The 22,832-nt window shown below is 44.1% G+C and overlaps 1 protein-coding gene across 1 annotated transcript in view; it reads right to left on the bottom strand.

Moving 5' to 3' along the window:
- LOC147889967 (sugar transporter ERD6-like 4) overlaps positions 1–22,832 on the bottom strand; it is a 107,057-nt gene that overhangs the window by 20,888 nt on the left and 63,337 nt on the right. The window contains exons 10-14 of the mRNA XM_087390916.1: positions 3,779–3,859; positions 3,595–3,679; positions 3,369–3,415; positions 3,133–3,195; positions 2,939–2,998 (exon numbers count right to left, since the gene is read on the bottom strand). Coding sequence (XP_087247042.1) covers positions 2,939–2,998; positions 3,133–3,195; positions 3,369–3,415; positions 3,595–3,679; positions 3,779–3,859 — 336 coding nt within the window. The remainder of the gene's footprint in view (positions 1–2,938; positions 2,999–3,132; positions 3,196–3,368; positions 3,416–3,594; positions 3,680–3,778; positions 3,860–22,832) is intronic.

The following is a 22,832-nucleotide window of genomic DNA, read 5'->3' as shown; positions in this document are numbered from 1 at the left end:
TTGCCATGCAGGATGCACATGAGGAGACCCTTGTCTTTGATGCTCAGTCGGAAGGAAGACTTCTCAGATCTTCAGATGATATTTTTTTGGAGGTTGCCTTCCAGCCTGTTAAGATTGCAGGTTACATGGAGTGGGGCACGGACTCACAGTGGTACCTTGATCTTGAGCCTGTTTTCCTGGCACTTGGGTCTTGGAGACTCTGGTTATATGGTGGTTCTCCCATCAGGTTCTTACAGTGGGACCCAGGGGAGTGGGAATGGATTGATGAAGGGCACCAAGAGAAGAGCATCCCTTTCTTTTGTTACACAATCAGAAATGCTAGGAGATTTCAGCTTAGCAGTAGAGGTTGGAGGCCCTCCAGAGCTCCTCATTGGGATAGTTTTCATATAAAGGTGCAGAAAAAATTTTGGAGGAGGCTCTCGAAATCCCTCAGAAATAGAAAGATCACTCTCTTCTTTTGGCTTTCTATTCATAGAGGGATAGCAGTGAACCTGTGGAGATCCAGGTTCAGGGCTGACCCTACCTTGTCCTCAATGCCACACAGCAGTTGAGTCAATTCAGCATTGCCTTTGGGAGTGTAGACAGGCGAGGACGATCTTGGAGGGTGTTGCCAGGATTCTTTGCATATTTCATAGAACACCCTTCTTCATGACCTTGGATCAGTGACATGGTTATCTCTTACTGGCCCTCCAATGTTTTTCAAGGGAAATGACTCAGACTCATCCTTCATTATACGACGACACTCTATGGAGTCATGCTCTCTCCAGGATGTTCCTTTCACTCCTTTCAGAGCTGCTCATGCCTCGATTGACACATCTTGGGAGATTCTGGCTAGCATTGCAGCTTGGCATATTTGGAGGGCGAGATGTACAGAGGCAATGAGGGTTCACAAGTTCACCCTTCCCAGTCTATGGCTAGTGTTGATACTATACACACACTGATGGCCATCTGGGCGAGCATGCAGGGACCCTCCAGAGCAACTACAATCAAGAGAGATTTTTTTTCTAGAGTTTGGAGAGGATCTCCATTCTTCTCTGAGTCTTCTTCAGGGTTGAGGTGGCTTTTCAGCCTCCACCTTGGATTTTTGTTAGCTCCTTTTGAGCTGTTTTTTCTCTCATGCATGAAAAAAACACAAAACAGGGTTGCTCATTATCACCAACCCTGTCTAGCCTCTACATAGATGAGCTTAAGACTTTCATTGGGACACTAGGGGTCTAGTCAGCTCCCTGATTCAAATCCTCCTATATGCAGACAATGTGGCCTTACTCTAGAAGGCCTACAACACCACTTGGATAAACTCCATACCTTCGGCGAGACACACAACTTGAATGTAAAATCCATGTCAAAAAGCCTCCAGTAGAAGGTTCTCACTCACACGGCTGATTCCCTTCTGATTAAACTATGAATATGGATACCCAAGTTCCATGGGTATACAAGCAAGTGTTCTAAATAAATTCGAATGTGATAAATGCTAGGTTTGGCTAGATTAAATGTCCTCAAGAGTATGGAAAGCAAGTAATATAGAATAACAAATGCTCATTGAAGAATATACTGAAGGGTTAGAAGTATTTTTAGTGCCTCATGTTTCTTAATCCTCAAGGGAGGGCAGTATGTTAAAGTAGCCCCAAGGTAATGAGAAGCTTAGAAGATCCTACAAAATTTGTGACATTTTAATTGCAACTGAAAAAGAATTACATGTCCATCTGGTACTGATGTTAGTAAACTTAAGGTGGTACTCTTGCCAATGGCTTGGTTCTGTTCCAAGAGCATGGTCAAAATGGACCATGGACTGGAGCAAAACTTCATCCAGTGCAATGACTCAAAAATTAACTTCTGTGAGAAGTTTCAAATGCTTTTGAGGGGTTCGCCAGTCAATAATGCTGCTTTGGGGGTTTAACGCCTGTTGTGCCAAACTTTTCAGAATATATCATTCAAAGACGTTGGCTTTGAGATTCAGGAAGACTGTTAGGGTCTCTCGTTGTAAAGGCAGAGATGAAGTCAATCAAGGCGAAAATTTAAGCCTTAGAATTCATTATTTTAATCTCATACCAAAGGGTTAGATCCATGGCACCAAGCCAGCATATGATAACAAGCCAGTACCACAAGTTTCAGGCATTAAAATAATAAACATAGTAGATGTCTACTTGCGGCCTGACTATCTAGCTTAGCCAGCTGGCTAGTTAAGTCACACAAAAGGAAAGCCCCAGCAAGATGATATCTTTCATGTATAGCCACCACGGAAGGAGCACCCTGGATTCAAGGGATCCCAAGCGCCCCTAGGCCCGATTAATAGCAAGAGGCTAAGACATAGAGTGGCCCAGAAAGGATGTGCCAAGTGAGGAGAGTAACTCCAGATGCAGCAGTCGGTTGTTGCTCTTACCACCGATTGGAGTGTTCTGGACTCAGCTGCACAATTCTGGAACTTTTATCTTTTTCCAACAGCTTCCAAACTCTACATGGGGGTGATTTACAATCATTCTGTCAACCATCCATGCATGTGATCATCGTATTTGGCTCATCAATTAGACATTACACAGGCACATTAGGCACGAACTCACTGGTGTTAGTAATGAAGCTGATAGTACACAGGTAGCTCTACTGGAATAGAAATGTACAATGATGTGCATTGACACCTAAACACCATAGTTAAAATATATATTTATACGAAACCTGCGATATCTGGCCCAGTATCACATAGGTTGATAATGAACATTAAAATGCAGAAAGACCTGTAATATTACATTGTACACTAAAATTCATCCATCTTTCTAAATTGCAGCTTTTTTTCGTCCTTATCAAAATTTACTTTCTTATTGTATTTTGCTTAGGAAAAAGACATTGATTGTGGTTGCTTTTCTGTTGCAAATGAAAAATGGAGACTCTTTATCTTAACCTGTTCAAAACCTAACATTCTTTAACCCTTCAGTTTGCTGAGTACCCTCAAAAAGTACGACAACCCAACAAGGAAGCAGCTGATTGTTGTCCCTGCTGAAGACACCTGGATCAGGACAAAACATTAAGGCAATAATTAAAACAATAGTAGTAGCAGAGTTGAATTACTAAGCTTTTGTTGTCAAAGGTAATCAAATTGCATAGCTCCATATCCCAACACCGAAGGATCCCATATCCCACCATCAGAAGAATCCTCCGTCCACACCTGTCGACTAAAGCTCCAGAAACTCCAGTCATTGCTACCTGTGATACAGTTCCTCAACCTATCAGCCCCCAAACACTAGAGTACAGGACTTTGAGAATTTTTTGTCTTCTTTACACGAAGGATAATATGACCATAAAAAGAATTCATAGGTATATTAACTCGAAAGGTGTAACACTCTAATGCTAATCTACTTGTTAAGAGATGAAGAAACCTGAAGAACACCAACAGAAAGAGAAGCCACATCTGATGATGGAAAACCTACAAAGAAAGAAAGAAATCTTTAGTAACATCTGTGAAAGGCCAAAATGACCTATGAGAACAAAATCTGAATACATCATGAAATACAACCTGTGATGGGGAAAAAGCCGGTATTAGAATTAATCACTAATTGTAACAACACAATAGGCAAAACAACACAAAAGGTCATAAAAATTTACCGGCTGAAACAAAAATTGTGCTGGAATAAAATACCAGAGCATTTATTCCCCCTAGCTGTTGCAGTGATAGAAGACCAACACTTATCTGCAAATAAAAAAGGACAACCCCCGAACTCTGATGAGCTTTCCATGGGCGCAAGTGTCACAGAAATGGAAGCAAGATTCATGACAAAAGTTCTCTTACAATAAGAGGCTGGCTGTATTTCTTCTGAACAAAATCAGAGAACTTGACACTTGATGACTGCCTATCATTGTATGTGGCATCCTGCACCAAATTTCAAGACTATCAAAGCATAACAAAAAGTCTGAAACAAACATTTATTAGGACATCATAAGGAAAAGAGAATTTAAAGATTCTAAAGCCCAACATGTGTACACCAGATAAGGAAGGAAGAGACTAGAATGCACGACATGTTAGTGGATAAAAGTCAGGAACATAGCAGGAAGCACGGGTAGTATGCACAACGCACAACATGTTACTGGATCAAAGTCAGGAATATAGCCGGAAGCACGTGTAGTATGCACAACGGCCAGGCTACAAATGAAATAATCCCTTGTCAGCCAACATAAGCCAATAGCCTTGAATCACACAATCAAAGTCAACTTGGCTGGTCAAGTGACCTAATCCGCCTGGTGGTTACCCAAAAAAAAAAATCAAGAAGGTGATTGTCTTCAGCAAAACTAAAACAACCTGTGGCACAAATGATTGTGACGACAGCAATCTGCTGTCTGTTCTCTTGGATGCTCCTGGAACACTTACCTCTAGTTCTCTTGGATGCTCCTGGAACACTCACCTCTATCTCTTATTGCAATTCATCAGCATGTACACATGCATGCATTGCTATTCTTGCAATCAACCACAACATTCCCAACCCCAACAACCAAGGATGGAAGCTCCCACAGTAAAAAGGAGACCACTATAGTCTTTCGGAGCTGTAAGACCTCTGGTTAGTCAACAAATAGTGATCTTTTACATCCAGTTAAGTAAAATACTACAGACTTACCATGTAGTTAGTACTTGATGCGCTAGCTTGTGTGCCAGACCAAGTATCTTGTTGTGGTGTTCCAAAACTTCTTTTAGATAACTCCTTAGCTTTGTAGCTGGCTGCTCTAACAGAATTTCAGGTTGCCTCTGTTGTCATCATATCTTTCTCTAACAGGAGCATAGGCCCGGCATCTTAGGAGTACATGATGCTCATTTTCCACTTCGCAGATTTTAGATATTCTTTCTTCCTTTCTCTACTTCTAGATCATGTGAACTTGTTTTCATTTCGCATATTAGATGCCTTTTAAACATTGAAATATCTTTCCCCAGGTATTTTTGCATCCTGTATTGTCCATTGGATTAATTTTCTGTTTGTAGAACTGCATTTTGAACCCTGGGTCTTGCCATAATTTTTTAAGCATCTTCTTAGTCACCAATTCCCTGATCTCACATGCATCCTCTGGTATATCGGCATTTGTTATACCCCATAATGCCATCCATTTCATCCCATCTCGGCACCATCCTGTGGTTTGTGTAGCTTCCAATGCCTTCTGCCGGCATCCATCTTCTCAACTTGTTGAGATAGGCCCCAATTCCCCAATGAGAAATCTGTTGGGGTAAGTATGATCAAGGGCTTGCTCTATGGTGCATGTGTACATCTAGGGGAGCCACATGTGTGTTTGTGTGTGTTGTAAAGGCACATCAAGTGCTATGATGTGTCTAGTGTGTGACCTAAGTGATGATGTAAGACAAAGGGAATCCCACTGATGTAGGGATTGATTCCCACTGATTGAGGAGATGATTGTGGAGCCTTGGTCAGAGGTCATCAGTGATGTCAGTGATCATGTAAGAGGTGCCTACATATGGACCTCACCTTTCTTCATTCCAATAAGCAAGAATTCTCATTTTGTGTTCACTTCATGCTTTCCCTTCAGTTCTCCATCATGGTATCAGAGCACTATGATCCTCCTTGAGCCCATATGTGCCACATCATCTTCTTCTTCTCCATCTTCTTCTTCTTCTTCATCTTCACCATTTCTTCCCAAAACTTGCTAGAGCTTGTTCTCCCTCGTTTTTCCGCCATTCTCCAAATCCTCTGAGCTGGAGATACCCTTCGTATGGGCGAACTTTCACCTGCAAGGAATTGAAGAAAGATCGTCGCTGCTGGTCGCCATTCCCTGAAGATCGTCGAAACTCCCTTTCACGTATTCTCTGTTTCTGCTCCACCTTTCTCTAATTCCTTTTAGGGGAAGCTTCTCCATACCTTGGGCTATCTTGTCTTGAAATTTGAACAACAATGGCTGTATATTCGAGGAGAACAGAGCCAAAAATCAGTCGATTTTGATGACGTTCCAGCCAGCAACATCGCGCGAAATTTTGTCTGACCTCTGCACCAGAAATTCGCCCATATGTGAGCTTTCATTTGAGCCAGAAAGCCCTGTTTTCTTTGCTCTGAAGAAGGAGATACAAGCCCTCCAAGATCAGGCCTCTGTTTTGGACGGTTTTTGACAAGGTTGTGAGTTTGATGCTACATTAGATGCTACTTTAGCATTTCTAATGTTTTAAAGTGTTGAATAGCATCAATACAACTGTGGCTACAGCTTTGCTTTAAGATGCTATGCCTGGATTTGCTTGAAATACTTTCATTTAGTCACCTCTATGAAGCATGCAAGTGAAAGCATCATTGATTTGTAGTATGGAATTTGGTTACAAGTCTTTGCTACTCTAAATGCTTGTATTTTGAAGCTCTTCAATTTTTTCTAGCCTTGTAAGAGAGTAGACACTGCCCATTCTGGGTTAGACCCTCTCATGGCTACCATCTTGAATATGGATAAGTTCAATGGTAAAGGCTTTCACACATGGCACATGAAGGTTAAGTTTGCATTAATGAGGGAAAACCTCTGGGGACTTGTCAAACCGGCTTCAACTTCTTCTTCAACAGCCTCTAATGCTGGAGAATCCTCAGCTCCGACACGCCTAGCAAGAGATCCTGCTAGAGAGGAGAAAGCCTATGGCATCATTGCTCTTGCCTTAGGAGATGACTATATTCATCACATCTCTGATTTAGAATCTCCTTCAGAAGCTTGGCAGGACTTGACATTATTTTTTGTGCTAGCTCTCATATCTCAAAATTGTCACTTAAGATTGCTTTCTTTGAATTGAAGATGGTTAGTGGCACTCCTTTGGCTGCTCATGTCAATCATATGCGGAGTCTCATGACTCAACTTGCTTCTATCAACTCTCCAATCACTACAGATGATGCAATGGCAGTGTTGCTCAAAAGTATGCCTGAAGATTATGATCATGTTGTTACCACTTTGAAAAATCTTCCTAATCCTAATCTTAAAGGTCTTATTTCTGCTCTTCAAGAAGAAGAAAGGCACATGGAACTCTGGAGAGGCAGTGACACGGCATACCAGAGAGGCAATGACACAGCCTATGCCATAAAAATTCAAAAGGGCAAGTTTTCACCTTGCAAACATTGTCGGAAGACTAATCACCTCTCAAAAGATTGCTTCAAGATCAATCCATGCAAACATTGTGGCAAAAACAATCACCATGAAAAGTATTGTAGAGCCAAAAAGGAAGAAGCTACAAAGTCAAAAACTGCCAATCTACTTTCATTTGATGAGTCTCCACATGATGAAGACTATGCTTTTTAGGCACTTTGTATTTTTTGTTTATCATCACTTGGTCAAAATTTTGAGGTTCTCTGCCTGGAGTAGTACTCCAAAAAGAATATGTTATGTAAATCACCTCTGGTCACCATATGATGTAGACCATATGATATGTGTTTTGACTATCCCATTTCTGTAAAACTCACACCCTTGGGAACCCTTACTAGCATGAGATGCTAGCCATAGATTAATCCTTGACCACCATGAGATGGCATGAGAAACTATGAGACTAGATGAATCCTTGACACTGCAAGAGGCAATCCCTTGAGGGGGGTTTGTTGGAGTAAGTATGATCAAGGGCTTGCTCTATGGTGCATGTGTGCATCTAGGGGAGTCACATGTGTGTTTGTGTGTGTTGTAAAGGCACATCAAGTGCTATGATGTGTCTAGTGTGTGACCTAAGTGATGATGTAAGACAAAGGGAATCCCACTGATGTAGGGATTGATTCCCACTGATTGAGGAGATGATTAGCATGGTCAGATTGTGAGAATTAGCAAAGAAGCTTGATCCGTATATCTCGTGTGCGAATATGATTATAGCATGTCCTCCAGAGCCACAAATAGTTGTGGGAGCTATCCCATCTTCATCTTCTTCCGGCCTTTCAATATTAGGGGTGGCTGCTTTTGATGTGTGCTAGTCTCCTTGCATGTATCCTCATCATTTGAACCAGCCTTCAGGAAGGCCTCCTATCCTCATCTTCAGTGCCTTGCTCTGTTTGGCTTTGTGCTCCTTGATCTCAGCCTGAACGTCAGTTTTATTTGCCTTTTTATCCACCTCTACAATCATTTCCTTTTTTATTGTTTGCACATCTGTGTGAACAAGATCCTTGACTATAGAGACTAATTGGGGGATACGAGAAGAGGGCTTACAGGTCTACATTACCTCATTGATTCTAGCTTGCTTCCCGGGCCCTTCGAGACCTGGATTCGGGCTACCAGAGCTGCCATCTGATTTTACTGGCTGGAGTCGAGGTTGCAGAAGAAAAACCAGGACAAGGAGATGGAGACTTTGAGGACCCTATCTGCTCCACATTGGCCATATTCTCTGAGTGCACCCCCTAGCTAAAACTAATCCCCGGGTTGGGCTGGGGGGTCAGCCCAACTCAGGGTGGGGGAGACTGAAAGAGGGGATTGTCGCTGTGCGCCTCAGCTGTGGTGACACAAATGGTCAGGTTCTGAGATATTGTGAAGTAACATATGTCTTTGTTACAAGAGACTGCAAATTAAACATGTCATTTGAACATTGTCTACATAAGAAAACACAACCTATTGCTAGAATTGAGTTAGATAAGTCTTGTGCTCTGAAAGGAAAGAGCTACCACTACTAGAGCTACAAATGTTAGAACTGAAATGAACAATCGATGGTTATCATCTGAAAAAATTATTAATTTAGACCACCATACTAAAGATGTTTGCATAACTTTTTGGTTGCATGTTAAATGGCCAATGCCAAATGGGGCATGACGAGTTGCATGGCTTCATTCATCGAGGACACATGTTGAAGGAGGTCTCAATAACAGCTTTAGACCATCAAAGTTGCAAAAAATTGCATGATCAAACATTGTGGACAGAAGTTGGGCTCTCAGTTGCCTGTTGTATGTGCCAAATGGAATAGACTCACATAGTGCAAATCTCAATAATTACCAGATAGCACTTTCCCAAGGATCTGGTTCCAAACCATGCCACCAAGCTGAAGATGATGCCATGCCCCCTAACCTTGCTCACTCTTCCTACTGTCCAAAACCTGGTTCTTCTTTCATAGTGATGACCCCTATAAGCCTTCTTACTAGAGCATGGTGGGTGTTTGCTGTCTAATCCTCAGAGCACGCCCCGTATAGGTTTTCCCATGTGTCATGTTAGCTTGGTTACGTGCCACAAGCATATACCTAGATGAATCCAGGAATCCAGGAACATTCCCAAACTCATCCTCTAAAAACACAACATAGTGCAGTTTCAATCTCACAATAGTCACTCATAAGATTAAAAACCATAAACTCCATCACGCATAGCAGGGACTAGCTACTATGACATCCCCACTGACGTAATCAGCGCCCAACAGTGGGTGTAGACCATAGTATAAAAATATGCTCTCACACATACAAATTCACACACCCACACATACTTGAGCATCCATTTATACAAAGTCTCCGTACTGAGTTTCCGTCAGCACTCCAGAGGTGAAGGGCAAACTCAGCCATGACGAAGGCTAGCACTAAAGGAGAAGGCTAATCAAAAAGTAGTCCGAATCTCTTCATTCAAGCTACAACTGCTTGTGAAGTCTAAACGATTTCATTTTAGTCTCTCGAAAACGAGCATCTTAATCTAGCTGATAGGGCAACGCACAATTTAAGATAGAAAGAATTATCGCAATACTAGCAGGCCGCAACTTGGACGAAAACTTCACAAGGTGAAATTTGCATGTCCGCTAATACAGCAGAAGCAAACACCTAGATGCTAGTTTGGTTAAGTGCCACAAGCATATTTCAACGTGGTGACATGCCACATAGCGAATCTCTCTTGGTCCTCATTGTTGTAGGGTGGTTTCTCCTCTCACAGCATCCCTGAATTATCAGGGTTTATCCCATACTCAGCACCATGAACACAAACCAATTTGCAGTCCCACTTCCTGAGCATATTAACAAAACATAACGATGCTTCAAACAAAGATGATGGAAGGCTGAACAATGAGCCCAAGTTGTGCTCCTTGTTCTGTCAAGTGGAGTCCTTATTTACTTAGCTTTTCTCCAAAAGAAATGGCACATGTTCCATCATGCTTGTAATTTATTTGCTATGAAATGATTGTACCGTCTCTTTCTTATCAGGCTTTGAACTACAAACTTTGCTGCTGTGCAGGGGGACCTCCTTCACGGCCATGCCTCCTACAACGGGTACACTTGGGAGCAGTTCTTCTTCCATGTCAGGGGCGGTCATCCTTGGCACAACGATGAGTTCTCCAACATGCAAGGGACTCTGAAGTGCTCTTTTGGGCAGTGCTGGAATGATAGGATTTTTGAGAGATTGGAGAGATCCTACATTGGCCATCCATAGGAGGGGTTCCACCAGCATTCTACCCAACATGATGATGTTAGATCACTCTCCCATAGTATTAATCTAGAACAGCCATGGCAGGGGCTCCCCCTGAAAGGGATGAGGATTCTAGAACAGCCATGGCAGGTGAGGTCCAACAAGCCATGCCACAGATTTGGCAGGTGGAGGCTGCCCTCTTATAGGACGGGTGGGCCATATGGATGTCTAATGCTATTCACAAGAGCATACAAAGCTTCAAACCCACGCGTTACATTGTAGGCACACCCTCCAATTTAGAGTTAGGGCACTCACACGGGACCTACCTCTATTGAGAGGTTTAGGGGTCAGGAGTCAACCTCTCAGGGCATAGCGAACAAACACGACAGTGCCCGACTAGACCTGCACGTGACAAAGATCGAGCAAGCAAAGTACTCCTATCACTCCTCTAGGGCAAGGTGGGTGCACCTAGGTAATGGGATGACATGGCAACTCTTCAACACCATTCGCCCCAAGTTGGCATGGTCTCAATTACATGGTTGAGAGACGATGGAGGCCAAGTGCATTCATACCCACTAGACACACTGCAAACGGTAGCTCTTTCAAGCAAAGGAGGAGACCTCACAAGTGATAGAAGATATGGTCCCACATCCCCTCTATGGTACCCTCAAATGTTATGGCATAGGTAGAGGCTCCTTTCACAGATGAGGAGCTTTTGGAAGCCCTCAAGAGTCTCTCTGTGCAAAAAAGCTCGGGTGAGGACAACTTACCCCCAATGTTCTAAAGTAGTTTTTGGGAGCACATTCGCACACGCTTGCAATTGGCTTTTCAAGAGATCTTTGACTCAAGGCTGCTCCCCCATTCACTCTCCTTGGGCTCAACTTGTTTCATCCCGAAAGGTGGGGACCGATTCAACACCCACAAGTGATGCCTAATCACATTATGAATTTTAATGTATTAGATACCACCTATAAGATCATAGCTAAGGTCTTGAGCTTGCAACGAAGAGGAGCATCCTCTAAAACATCTTTGCTTTTTGGGGCAATAGATTGGGCACGAGAGATCCCTCCATCTATCCTCTTGCTCTACATTTTGAGAAGGCTTCTAACAGTGTAAATTGGGATTTCTTGGACGGCACCATGCATGGATTGGGATTTTTGGACCAATGGATGCGGGGATTTCTGCCCTTGCTCCAGCAAGGTTCTCATTGGGGAGCGCATAGGGTCAAGCCTTCTCATTCTCTCGCTCAGTGTATCAGGGCTGTCCTCTAGCCCCCTTCTTTGCCTTTTCATGGCAGAGGCTCTTGGGTATTTCCTCCTATCACAACTAGTGGGGACGCACCTCCCAATCAAGAAGGAGAAGGAGCTGTAGTACTAAAAAGTTCTTGCAGGTGATAATGCCTTTTTCATTAAGGGCTCATCCGAGAGGATGGAGAGTGTTCAGCTTTCCCTGGTGTATTACTTGACATCAGAGGACAAAATCAACAAGATAAGTCAGTTGGTTTTTACACATGCTCTAAGAAGCTCTAGTGTGCAATGAGTGCTCACCCTTAGTTTTGGATTTCCCAAGGACTAACTGGGATCTTAGGTGGGACTATAATTTCAGCAGAGCAGCACAGTGCCCCAATGTTAGAGCATACCAAGCTTGAGTATCATCAATCTTAAGATGCTAATTAGAGCTATGCTAGGGAAGCTCATTGTCAAGGGTCTTGGCTCCAACCTTCGAGCCTTGAATGCTCTTGCTCAGGCAATGGCTTCTAAGAAACACGCCATGCACAGGAGGACAGTGGCATCAATCTCATCAGTGGATTGTCATAGAAGCTGGGGGCTTCCACTAATGAGGAGGTAGATGAAAGTGTGGTGGCATCTCTCATGCAGCCTCACTCAGGTGAGCCCCTAGGATAGATCCGATTTCAAGCAATAGCCTTTGATCTAGCAACTAGCCATCTACGACCAAGAGGATCATATGTTGGTGTAGTGCACCCACATTGGTTGGGCACATTAAAACAGTAGTGGGACGGTAGCTCAGTGAGATCCTTGGGGTCCTAGAGTGGGCTCCCTAATAGGCCAAGGAGAGATTGAGAGCACAACCACCTGAGAGGAGCCAGTAGCACGATTTAGGAGATCAAGGGGGCCATCCTAGAGGCATGACAAGAGGGGCTGGGGTAGGACTCCAGAGGTCAAAAACCCTCCATGCTGATTTGGTCAGTTTTCTAGGATAGGAGTTCCTCTCATGGTTTCCGTCCTATATGGAAAGACCACTACAAGCCTATCGGTCTTCGTCAGCATCAATTCGAGTTGGCCGCTCTAGATGCTATCAGAGCAAGGCAGCAAAAACCCCAAGGATGATGGGATCTTTGACTCAATGGACAAAAGGATCAAAGTGCTTCTATCTAGGGCCAATCTGAAACATTGATCCCAAAACCCTCTAAGATGGCATCTTTGGTTATGGGAGGACAAACCCTTGCATGATGTCAGCAACCATAGTAGTTGATACTTAGCCAAATATTTTGGTGGGAGGATCAGTTGGCATTCTTATGATTGATAGAGGCAAGCTCATAGGAGGATGGGCAATGTGGATAGGTTTGAGGATGGGAGACTATAAATTGGTATCTTGAACGTGTATGCATCTACTTGTTGGTAGCAATGTGCACTCTCTCTTGAGATGGCTTACTGAGAGTCTCTCGAAATGAACTCTTGGATTGTTGGAGGAGACTTCAAAGTCTAAGAAGGACAAGCAGGAGGGAGCCCCTTTCTTGACGAGCACAACACATGGGAGCAATTCATCTTTGCAACTAGTGGCCGAGATCCCTGGCAAGGGGCAGAGTTCTCTAGACTTTTGGGTTGCCTTTGCTACTAGCAACGTCATGATGGACTACTCCAGAGACTAGACAAATTTATGTGGGAGGACTTAGTTATGCATAGAGGTGGAGCCATAAGCATCTTGGCAAGGACAACAATGGCAAACCACTCCTCGATTATGCTTCACCTGGAGGACCTAACTCGAGGACTCACTCGAAAGGGGTGCCGATTTCATATGAGTTGCTACAAGAGGAGGAGGTGTAGAAGGCCATAGCATACATTTGGCAGTAGACAAATGATCCCCCATCGAATGATTGGGCTAGATGGGTAGCAGATGCTATCCAGAGGAGTATTGTTTAGCTATAGACACAAGTACTTCAAAGACATCAATCTCTATAGCGGTGAAACAGAGCACTGAGATGAGACTTGCCTCCATAGAGAGACTTATGGAGTTCCTTGTGGTGGCTTGCAAACAGATACGAGAACGCATGACTTGCCCTTAAAAACACAACATAGTGCAGTTTCAATCTCACGATAGTCACTCATAAGATTGAAAACCATAAACTCCATCACGCATAGCAGGGACTAGCTACTATAACATCCCCACTGATGTCATCAGCGCCCAACAGTGGGTGTAGACCATAGTATAAAAGTATTCTTTCACACATACAAATTCACACACCCACACATACTTGAGCATCCATTTATACAAAGTCTTCGTACTGAGTTTCTGTCGGCACTCCGGAGGTGAAGGGCAAACTCAATCATGACAAACGATTTCATTTTAGTCTCTCCCAAATGAGCATCTAAATCTAAATCTAGCTGATAGGGCAATGCACCATTTAAGACAGAAAGAATTATCGCAATACTAGCACGCTCCAACTTGGACAAAAACTTCACAAGGTGAAATTTGCATGTCCGCTAATACGGCAAAAGCATATACCTAGATGAATCCAGGAACATTCCCAAACTCATCCTCTAAAAACACAACATAGTGCAATTTCAATCTCACGATAGTCACTCATAAGATTGAAAACCATAAACTGCATCACGTATAGCAGGGACTAGCTACTATGGATTTCGAGAATACATATAACAGGGTGGAGTGGGTTTTTTGGAGGGCTGCACTGTATACAAGGAGATTCAGGTGTATCTGTACTGTATACAAGGAGTTTCAATCAAATGCTTATTGGAGGTCATATAAGGGAGCCTTTTCTGTCTCTCGCTCAGTGCGTCAAGGCTGCCCTCTAGCCCCTTTCTTATTCCTCTTTGTGGCAGAGACTCTGGGATATTTTCTCCACTCTTAAGCCGCGGGCTCTCAAGGATGTGCCTCCCAATCAAGTAGGAGGAGGAGCTACTTGATTTTAAGTTTGTAGATGATAGGGCCCTTTTTTAGGAGGGCACCTATTGAGAAAGAAAGAAAGAAAGAAAGAAAGTCTATTAGCGTCCACTGGAGACCAAAAGGTCTATGGGACAGCAAGAAACCCTCTGGTACATCTGCTTTAGGGAGGAGAAATGGCAGTTCCCAAGGAGTGCAAAAAGCCACCCCCATTATTTAGAATACATATGGAAGAGTAAATAGCCATATATCAGTTTAAGACTAAGAGTCTTTTGGTTTTGATTTGAACTTTCTAATTAGTGCTACGCCTTCACGATAAACTGCCCATTTTCCATCCTATCTGGCAGCCCTGATTTTAGCTAATTCATTTGCCTTAATCTTAAGTTGAGCTTGTGTAAGCTCCTCTGCTATCCATACTTTGGTGCCCTTCAACTTGTAAGATTGTCGAAGAAGCTTAATCTGCATATCTATTGACTTCAATGTAAGGATAGCATGACCTTTATAGTGCAAAATAGAAGCTGGCCTGGAGTCGTCATCATCCTGCTCATCATCATCCACCCATTCAATGTTGGGCAAGCTTGCTTTGATCTTTGTCAATATTTCACTATATGTGTTCTCCTCTTTGTACCAATCTTCTAGGAGTCCACCTATTCTAATCTTCAGCGCATTATCACATCTAGCTTCGTGTTCTTTAATTTCTACTTGAATATCTGACTTACATGCTTTGGTGTCCACTTCCACAATCACTTCCTTCTTAGCAGTTTGTACTTCAGTGTGAACAAGATCTTTGACTATAGAGACTAGCTGCAGGGTAGGGGGGGAATCCTTACAAGATTTTAAAACCTCATCAATTACTGCCTGCTTACCAGGCCCTTCCAGAATGTGAAATCAAGCCTTTACTTCTGCCAATTCCAATCGTAGCTCTCTCACTACCTGCTGCAGATGAAAGATCTGATCCTATTGCCCAAGGATGGGTCGTTTTGAGCCTTCCTGTTGGTAATTCCGTGCATGGAGAGGGTGTCATGGCTGCAATTGTAGAGTACCGAGTCTTGATGGATGTTGAAGGAGTTGAGAGGGACTTGGAGAAGAGGGTAGGCCAGTAGCCCACAGTTGGCTGTCAGTTTGAACCCCCTAGCTTAACCTAACTCTCAGGTTGGGTTGGGGATTTAGCCCAACTCGGGGTTAGGGTTAGTTAGCTGCTTCTAACAGGTACGGAGGGAGAGGTACGGCTTCTGCTGACGAGCAATATGGTACTAGCTACCTGCTGACGGGCTGTACGGAGGGGGGTACTGACGACGGGACTGTACGGTATTGGCTGCCTACTGACGGGCTGTACAGACGGGGGTACGGACAGGGTATGAAGTACGAACGAGCTAACGAAGGTACGAACAGGGAAAGAGAGAGCTTAGAGGGAGTTTGGGGTGCCCTTGTGATCTACTATCAGGCATCCAAGGCTAGGATCAACTGGCCTAAATCAATTGGTTTCTCATCACGACGAACCAATGAGATCCCGGATATTTTTTTTCCCCCTTTCAAAGACCCTCCTTGAAAAAGAAGCACCTAAGTGGGCTATGGGTGACCGTGCTCTAAACTTGGTGGAGAAAATTAGCCATAACTTCATAAAGTGCTTATGTTGATGCATGTAACTTTACTAAATGGTGCAAGAAACATGATAAATATCTAAATCATGTCTTGCCATTTAATTTGATATGCTACATGAATGAATTTGGATTTGTCAATCAAGAGATATCGGTCGTCAAAGTTTGGCTGTTTTTCAAAAAATATTTGAAATCCATGGTCGCCCAGCGTTTTGTCGCGGACCAAAATGAGCACCTGATTTTCTAACATCCGCCTTTTCAAAAAACACCAAGCCGAGAGAGACTGGGGGTCTCTCTTGGCTTCCATTGGATTCCTTGGGGTCACAGACAGTGCGGTACTCGGATCGTCACTTGGGCACCAACAATTCTGCTGAGCATATTGGAGCTCAGTTAAACTCTCTTTAACAGGGTAGGCCCTCATGGGCAACCAAGTCCTGAGGCCACAACCTAGTACATAGCCTCTTGTTGGTGCTCTCACAAAGTGATAGCTGCAGCGCTTGGCGCTCTTATAGAGTGATAGCTCCCGTGCTTGGTGCACAACTTCTTGTGGGCAGGATCTGATGCCAAACACTAGAGCTAGGGTTGCTTGACAGATGGTGATTTTGCCCCTCGAGAGGAGAGGACTTGGCATCATCAATCTAGAGAGGCAAAGAAGAGCCTTGCCGGGCAATTTTATAGTGCATGACTTCACCCCAGCTTTGGAGCCTTGGAAGCTCTTGCTTCAATCCGAGCGAGTGGTTTTTGCCTTCTACAGCAGGCACATGAAGATGATTACAGAGGTGTCCTTCTTCTCATACACACACATTGGTGAAAGCCTAGAGCTAGATGCGGCTATGTGGACCCCTTAAAGAGGCTTGGGTAGATCATTAGGTGCCCCAAGAGGTCATCACGTTTGGTTCTGCCTATGGACTAGCCTTCGTCCATGAAAGGTTACTTATTTCTTCTAGATGGTAGCCCATAGGGGACTGCTTATTGGCCCGTTGCTGGAGTAGACGTGAGTGGATGGCAGGTGCCACTACTGTGCAGATGCCAGATAGGGACCTCGATACGATTCCGCACTATCTGTGGAGTTGCCCCTCAATATAAACAAACTAGCAATGGAGACTTCGGATTGTTGCTCTGACTCAGAGACTTCACTTGAGCCTAGTTGACAGAGGGGAGTCTCCTATTCAGATGGTTTCACTACCCTTCAAGATTCATGGACAGAGGGTCTCGGTCTTTTCGAATCAAGGTGCACGTATCGATACCTCAATCAACGGCTTGTATCCTCACCTATGGATAGTGTTTTGGAAATATTGTACAATGTTACTGCTTGTAACATTTGGGTCGCCCATCGCAGTATGGTGATGGGAGGCCAGTAGGTACCTCTAGCAGCCACCCTCATTGCCATTTGGCAGGATAGCATCCATACCTTGCGCACCGTATGGGAGTGAGGGACAATGAGTTCTCGAACAACCACATATTTCTGAAAGGCTTGGCCTGCAGGTGTATTCGACAAGCTCACGGATCGAGGCATCCGTTGTTTGTATAACCCCTCACCCTGGCTGTTGGTCCCTATTGCTCAGATTCTCTAGGCACTCAGGTGGGTTCTCCAAAAGCAGGCTGGACAACAGCCAGCACTTTTATTCTACAGTTCTTCCCCTATCAGCAGCACACCCATAGCTGATTTGTATGGTTAGTTTTTCTCAATCATTAATAGGAGGTTCTTTCTCTCTTCTTTTTTTCTTTCCCGGGCGGGGGGGGTGGAACTAACAGGCTTTGCAGGCATTAGTAAAGTTGTATGTATGCGACTGGACGATTATATCAGTATGCAAATATTCTCAACTTGCATCTGGTTTAGAATATTTTAGAGTACATTGAAACACACACATAGTTCAGACATTGAATGAGTTTTTCTGTCACATGCACCCCTGCACTTGGGTGCAATGTGACTCACTGGCTACATCGACAAGTGTGTAATAGTTCCCTGATAGGAGATTTTGTCATATGCTGTGGCCCCTTTGTGAGGACAGTCAGGCACAAGCTACGTAAGTTAGTCTCTCAGCCTTAGGTCAAATAAGACAGATCAGTCCTTGTTTACTGGTACCCACTGGAGAACAGTAGGGTAGTGTTTCCATCTTAGGTTTAGAAATAGGTTTAGATCCAACCTAGGATAGGAGCCCTTTTGGACCCCCTCAGCGCTGGACCAAGTGAAGAGAAATGGCAAGGTAAGGGCTGCCTTTATAGGCTACCCTGCACCCCTCCCTAGGCCACCTTTTATGGGGCCAAGGGGCAGCCTTTATAGGGACAAGGGACCAGCCAACCAGGCCCAAACAGCCGACTGAAAAGTCCACCAGTTTGGGCAGGTTGGCTCAGCCCTCCAGCCCTATAAATAGGGGGCCTCCTGGCCCTCATTTCCCATCCAGCTCCCCAAGTCTTCAGCACTCCAATAGCTCCCATCCAGCCTCTTGTATGCAACCCTGAACACCTCCGGAGTTGGCCCTGATCAGACTCAGATTTTGGCCTTCAATTCAGCCTGTTCAGATGGTGTATACGCAGCACCACAGTTGAGGATTCAGACCAGCAAATGGAGTAAGGTCAGGGTACTGTTTCAGCAGCTCTTTACAGCTTTCTTTTCAGTTTTGCACAGCTCACTTCTCAGGTTGATGGAGCATCAAACAGAAGCCAACAGTAGAGGATGGAGCAATGGTGGAAAAAGAAAGAGAGATGGGTTGATGGAACATTAGAGTAGGATAAGTACTTAAAGTATTAAAGTTTAAGGTTGAAAGACCTCAAGGGTATAAACGACGTTTCTATGGGAAGGCTCATATGGATAATGAGAGAGGGAATGGGGGTGGAATGGGAAAATTAGTAAAAAGGATAGGGGAAAGGAGAAGAGTATTAGTCATGAGAAGAGGCCAAAGCAAGGTAAGTGTGACAAGGGAGAGACAGAGTAGTACATGTATTATACATTGGAAAAGACCATGGTGAAGGGGGGGGGGGGGGGGCGGGAGGGGCGGCGTGGGGGCGCGGGGGGAAGAGAGAGAGGAGTATGAGTAATTTGTGTGCATGCGTGCGTGCGTGTGTGTGTGTGTGTGTGACAGCACAAGTAGTGTGTGTGTGTGTGTGTGAGAGAGCTCTGCTGTTCAGCCTCGCCAGGGATCCCGCGCAGCCCCATCCGTACATCTGTACGGTCGCCGTACAGCGTCCGTACGTCAGTACGATTCCATACGTCAGTACGAAAACCCGCGTCAGCTCTGGTTCTCCTCTGCACAGCTCCATACATAGCCCCGTACCTTTTGCATTGTCGTACTTTTTCCTGAAGGTCTTTCCGTATGTCCGTACAGCTGTCCGTCTTTCCGTACAAACCAGCCTTCCCGCGCCCCGTCTGCATTTTTGTGCAGTCAGGCTTCTTTCCGTACAGCCCCGTGTGTACCTCCGTATAGTCCAACGTTGTCCGTACAGTCCCGTGCTTTTTACCGTACAAGTCTCCAGTCTTGCTCTAGTGCTTTTCCGTACAGTCTTGTGTCTCGCTTGTTTCATTTCATTTCATACTTCTCCGTACAGTCCCTCTTGCCTTGTCATATCCCAATCATGGCTTCAGGTTCGGATGTTTGTACATATGCTCGAAAAGAAAAATCTGCAGATGCTAAGCGACGTCCTTCACAGCCTGCAACACAAGATGATGAACTTACTATGGAAGCTCAATATGTGTTTGATAACCTAAAGGATGACTTTCAGCAGTCACGCCAGGAATGGGGCAAACCAGTTCCAGAGGTCACGTACAAATTGAAATTGCCATCCCTCGTGAATCCTCTCAGGAAGTTATCTCAAACCGCGGTTATTATTTTCTTTCCAGGAAGAATCCCAGCAGCCAGTGATGTTGCACAGCGGATTAAGTCCATCCTTGGAGGATGCTTTGTAGAGGGAGTATATTTTGCATCTAGAGGCTTTTATGAGGTGCATTTATCAGATGCTTTGTGCAAACAGAGGCTACTTGAGCTTTCTCCCCTCTTTTACGGGAAGCAGATGGTACATGCTATGCCCTGGTCCCCAAACAAGGATTATCAAAGTCTTATACGACATCGTTGTCCTATATGGGTTGAGGTTGTTACCTTCCCGGATTATATGCATGAAGAATTGCCTGGCCTGGCTGCTTCTTTGGGACAGGTCATTTGTCCTCCACGCCCTATGGGAAACCGTAACAGGTTCTGCATTCTCTGGGACACTGACACACCTACCCCTCCTTCTATTGCAGTGGAAGTTGAGGGAGTGCAATTGGGGAAAAAGTTTTTTGAATTGAAATGGGGTGTGTTTGCAGGAGCTTGTTTTACCTGCCACAAATTTGGGCATTTAGCCTCTAAATGCCCAATGGTTCTGCATCAGCCCCCTCCCAATGCCTTGCCGCCCCAGACACGGGAAAAGAATGAGAATTTGCAAGCTAAGACAGCAAATAGAAATGGAGCAAAGAATGCCAAACCAATTAATCAGGTGCAATCACTTGCTGGAAAAGGAAAAGATAAAGAAAAAGAGAAGATAAAGGAATCTCCGGGAACTGATCGGGATGGTTTTCAACAGCCTAAGAAGATAGTTGTATTGAAGCAACGCCCCTTTCAATCTCGTCAATGGGATGCTTCTTCTCCCTCACCAAGACAGGCTTCTACTTCAGCTCCTGTCCTTCAAAATTGGGTGGGGGTCTTGAAGAAGGGCATCCCTGTATGTGATTCTGAAGAAGGGGAGAATGCTATTTCTTTCATGGATCATGAGGGAATGCAGCCCATGCAGGCAGAGGCTTTGCCTCTCTGACATCTTGTTCGATACTTATACTTTACTGTAAATACCTCTTTCATGCATCAAACACTTAAGTGCTTTACATACAATGTACAGAGCCTCTGCAATGTCTCAAAGTCGAGGCTTTTTTGGAATTATGTACATAAAATGCAGCCAAATATTGTTTGCTTACAAGAGCATAATCAACACTCTAAGGTTGGTCATCATGATTATTTTGGCGGCTATGACATATACTATGCTGGTACCACTACCTACTCAGGTGTATGCATAATGGTTAGGCATGAGCTGGAGCCTCAGTTAGCCTTCAATGACAGCAGTGGCAGATGGATGGTCATACCATGTAATGTCAATGGTGATATTCTTGAGTTTGCATCAGTCTATGCCTCCCAGACCTCTGCCATGAGGGCTTCTTTATGGGATTCTTTAAGCAAATATCCATGGAGATCTAATGCATTCATCTGTGGAGATTTTAATAATTCCCCTCTCCCAAGAGATAACACCACTTCAAGATCTCATATGCTATCATTGGAAAGGCAGAAATGGGATAGCATGCTTCTTTCTGTGCAAGCTGAAGATTTATGGCTGCACCTCCAAGGGTCAGTGCCTGGATATACTTTTCATCACAATGCACTTACTACATACTGGGCAAGGCTTGACAGATGGTATTTGTTTTACCACAACAATATGCAGATTTTAGCCCTCATCTCCTCATAGACTTCTCATTGGGCTTGTCAGATCATGCCCCATTATGGATGAATCTGCACCTTGGTATGCCACTGGATGATTTGCCACCCCTTTCCAGTAGATTGTTGCATGTCAATCAGGCTTATTTCCGACATCAATATTTTCAGCAAATGATCAGATTTGCAATTCATCCCTTGCCTTTGCATGCCCAGGAGGACATAGATTATGCTTGGGACAGCTTTGTCTCTCGTATACAGAATGTCATTAGGGAGTATGGAAACTGGCATATGACTAAATGGAGGAATGAGGTTAAATGGGCAAAAAGGACAGCACAACAATTGACTGAATTTTCACATTTAAGGCCTCTCTCTGAATCAGAAAATGATTCCCTTTCACATGCCCGGATTAAATTGACTGCTAATGATCAGAGGAAATTGCACAAATGGCAGATTAGAGCAAGAATGAAGCCCCTCATGGATAAGGGCTGCTCATCAAAAGCCTTTTTCCAGGGCCTGCATGCTACTCGAAAGAAAAACTCGTGTCTAAGGGTAAGGAAGCTAGATGGCTCTTGGATGCACTCTTTCTCTGATATCCAAGATGAATGCCAAAATTATTTCCAGAAATTGTTCTCTGCTCCTGGTTCCCCATCAAATCAAATGACTGATGCGAGGACTGAATTCCTCCAATATGTATGTGAAATAGTGGAAATGGATGATGCTCTTACCCTGGAGAGACCTTTTACTGATACAGAACTTGATAATGCATTGTTCCACCTTAGCAAATACAAGTCCCCTGGCTGGGATGGCCTTACGGTGGAATTTTATATTTCTTTTTGGGATGATTTGAAAGATGTCCTCTTGCAAATGATCGATGTTGCCTGGCAAGAAAATCAGTTACCGCTTGGAAGCATGGCATAGTCAAACTTGTGCCCAAAAAACATCTGTGTGACCATATGTCAGATTGGAGGCCTATTACTTTGATGCTTGTAGTTTATAAACTCATTGCCAAAATGATTGTGTATAGGCTTCACGGGATACTGAATGCGGGCCTTCATCCTCATCAGTATGGGTTTGTGCTGCGAAGACAAATCCATGACAATATCTCCAATGCATTGACTGCAATTGAATATGCTAAGTACTCGCATCAAGATGTGCTCATATTGCAGGAAGGCATTTGACACTGTTCAATGGGATTTTATCTCTCAAATTATGACAAAATTGGGCTTTGGTCCGAAGATAGCAAATGCAGTTTACTCGCTTTATTCTGGCTCTACTTCTCAGTGCATTCTTGGGGGTCATGTATCTCGGTCATGGACATTGGGTAGATCAGTTAGATCTCTTCTATGCCATTGCGACCCAT

The sequence above is a fragment of the Dipteris shenzhenensis genome, chromosome 19 (assembly GCF_047967505.1).
Source record: "Dipteris shenzhenensis isolate YYH24624 ecotype China chromosome 19, Dip_SZ_1.0, whole genome shotgun sequence".
NCBI lineage: Eukaryota > Viridiplantae > Streptophyta > Polypodiopsida > Gleicheniales > Dipteridaceae > Dipteris > Dipteris shenzhenensis.
This window is presented reverse-complemented; position numbering and strand designations above follow the sequence as displayed.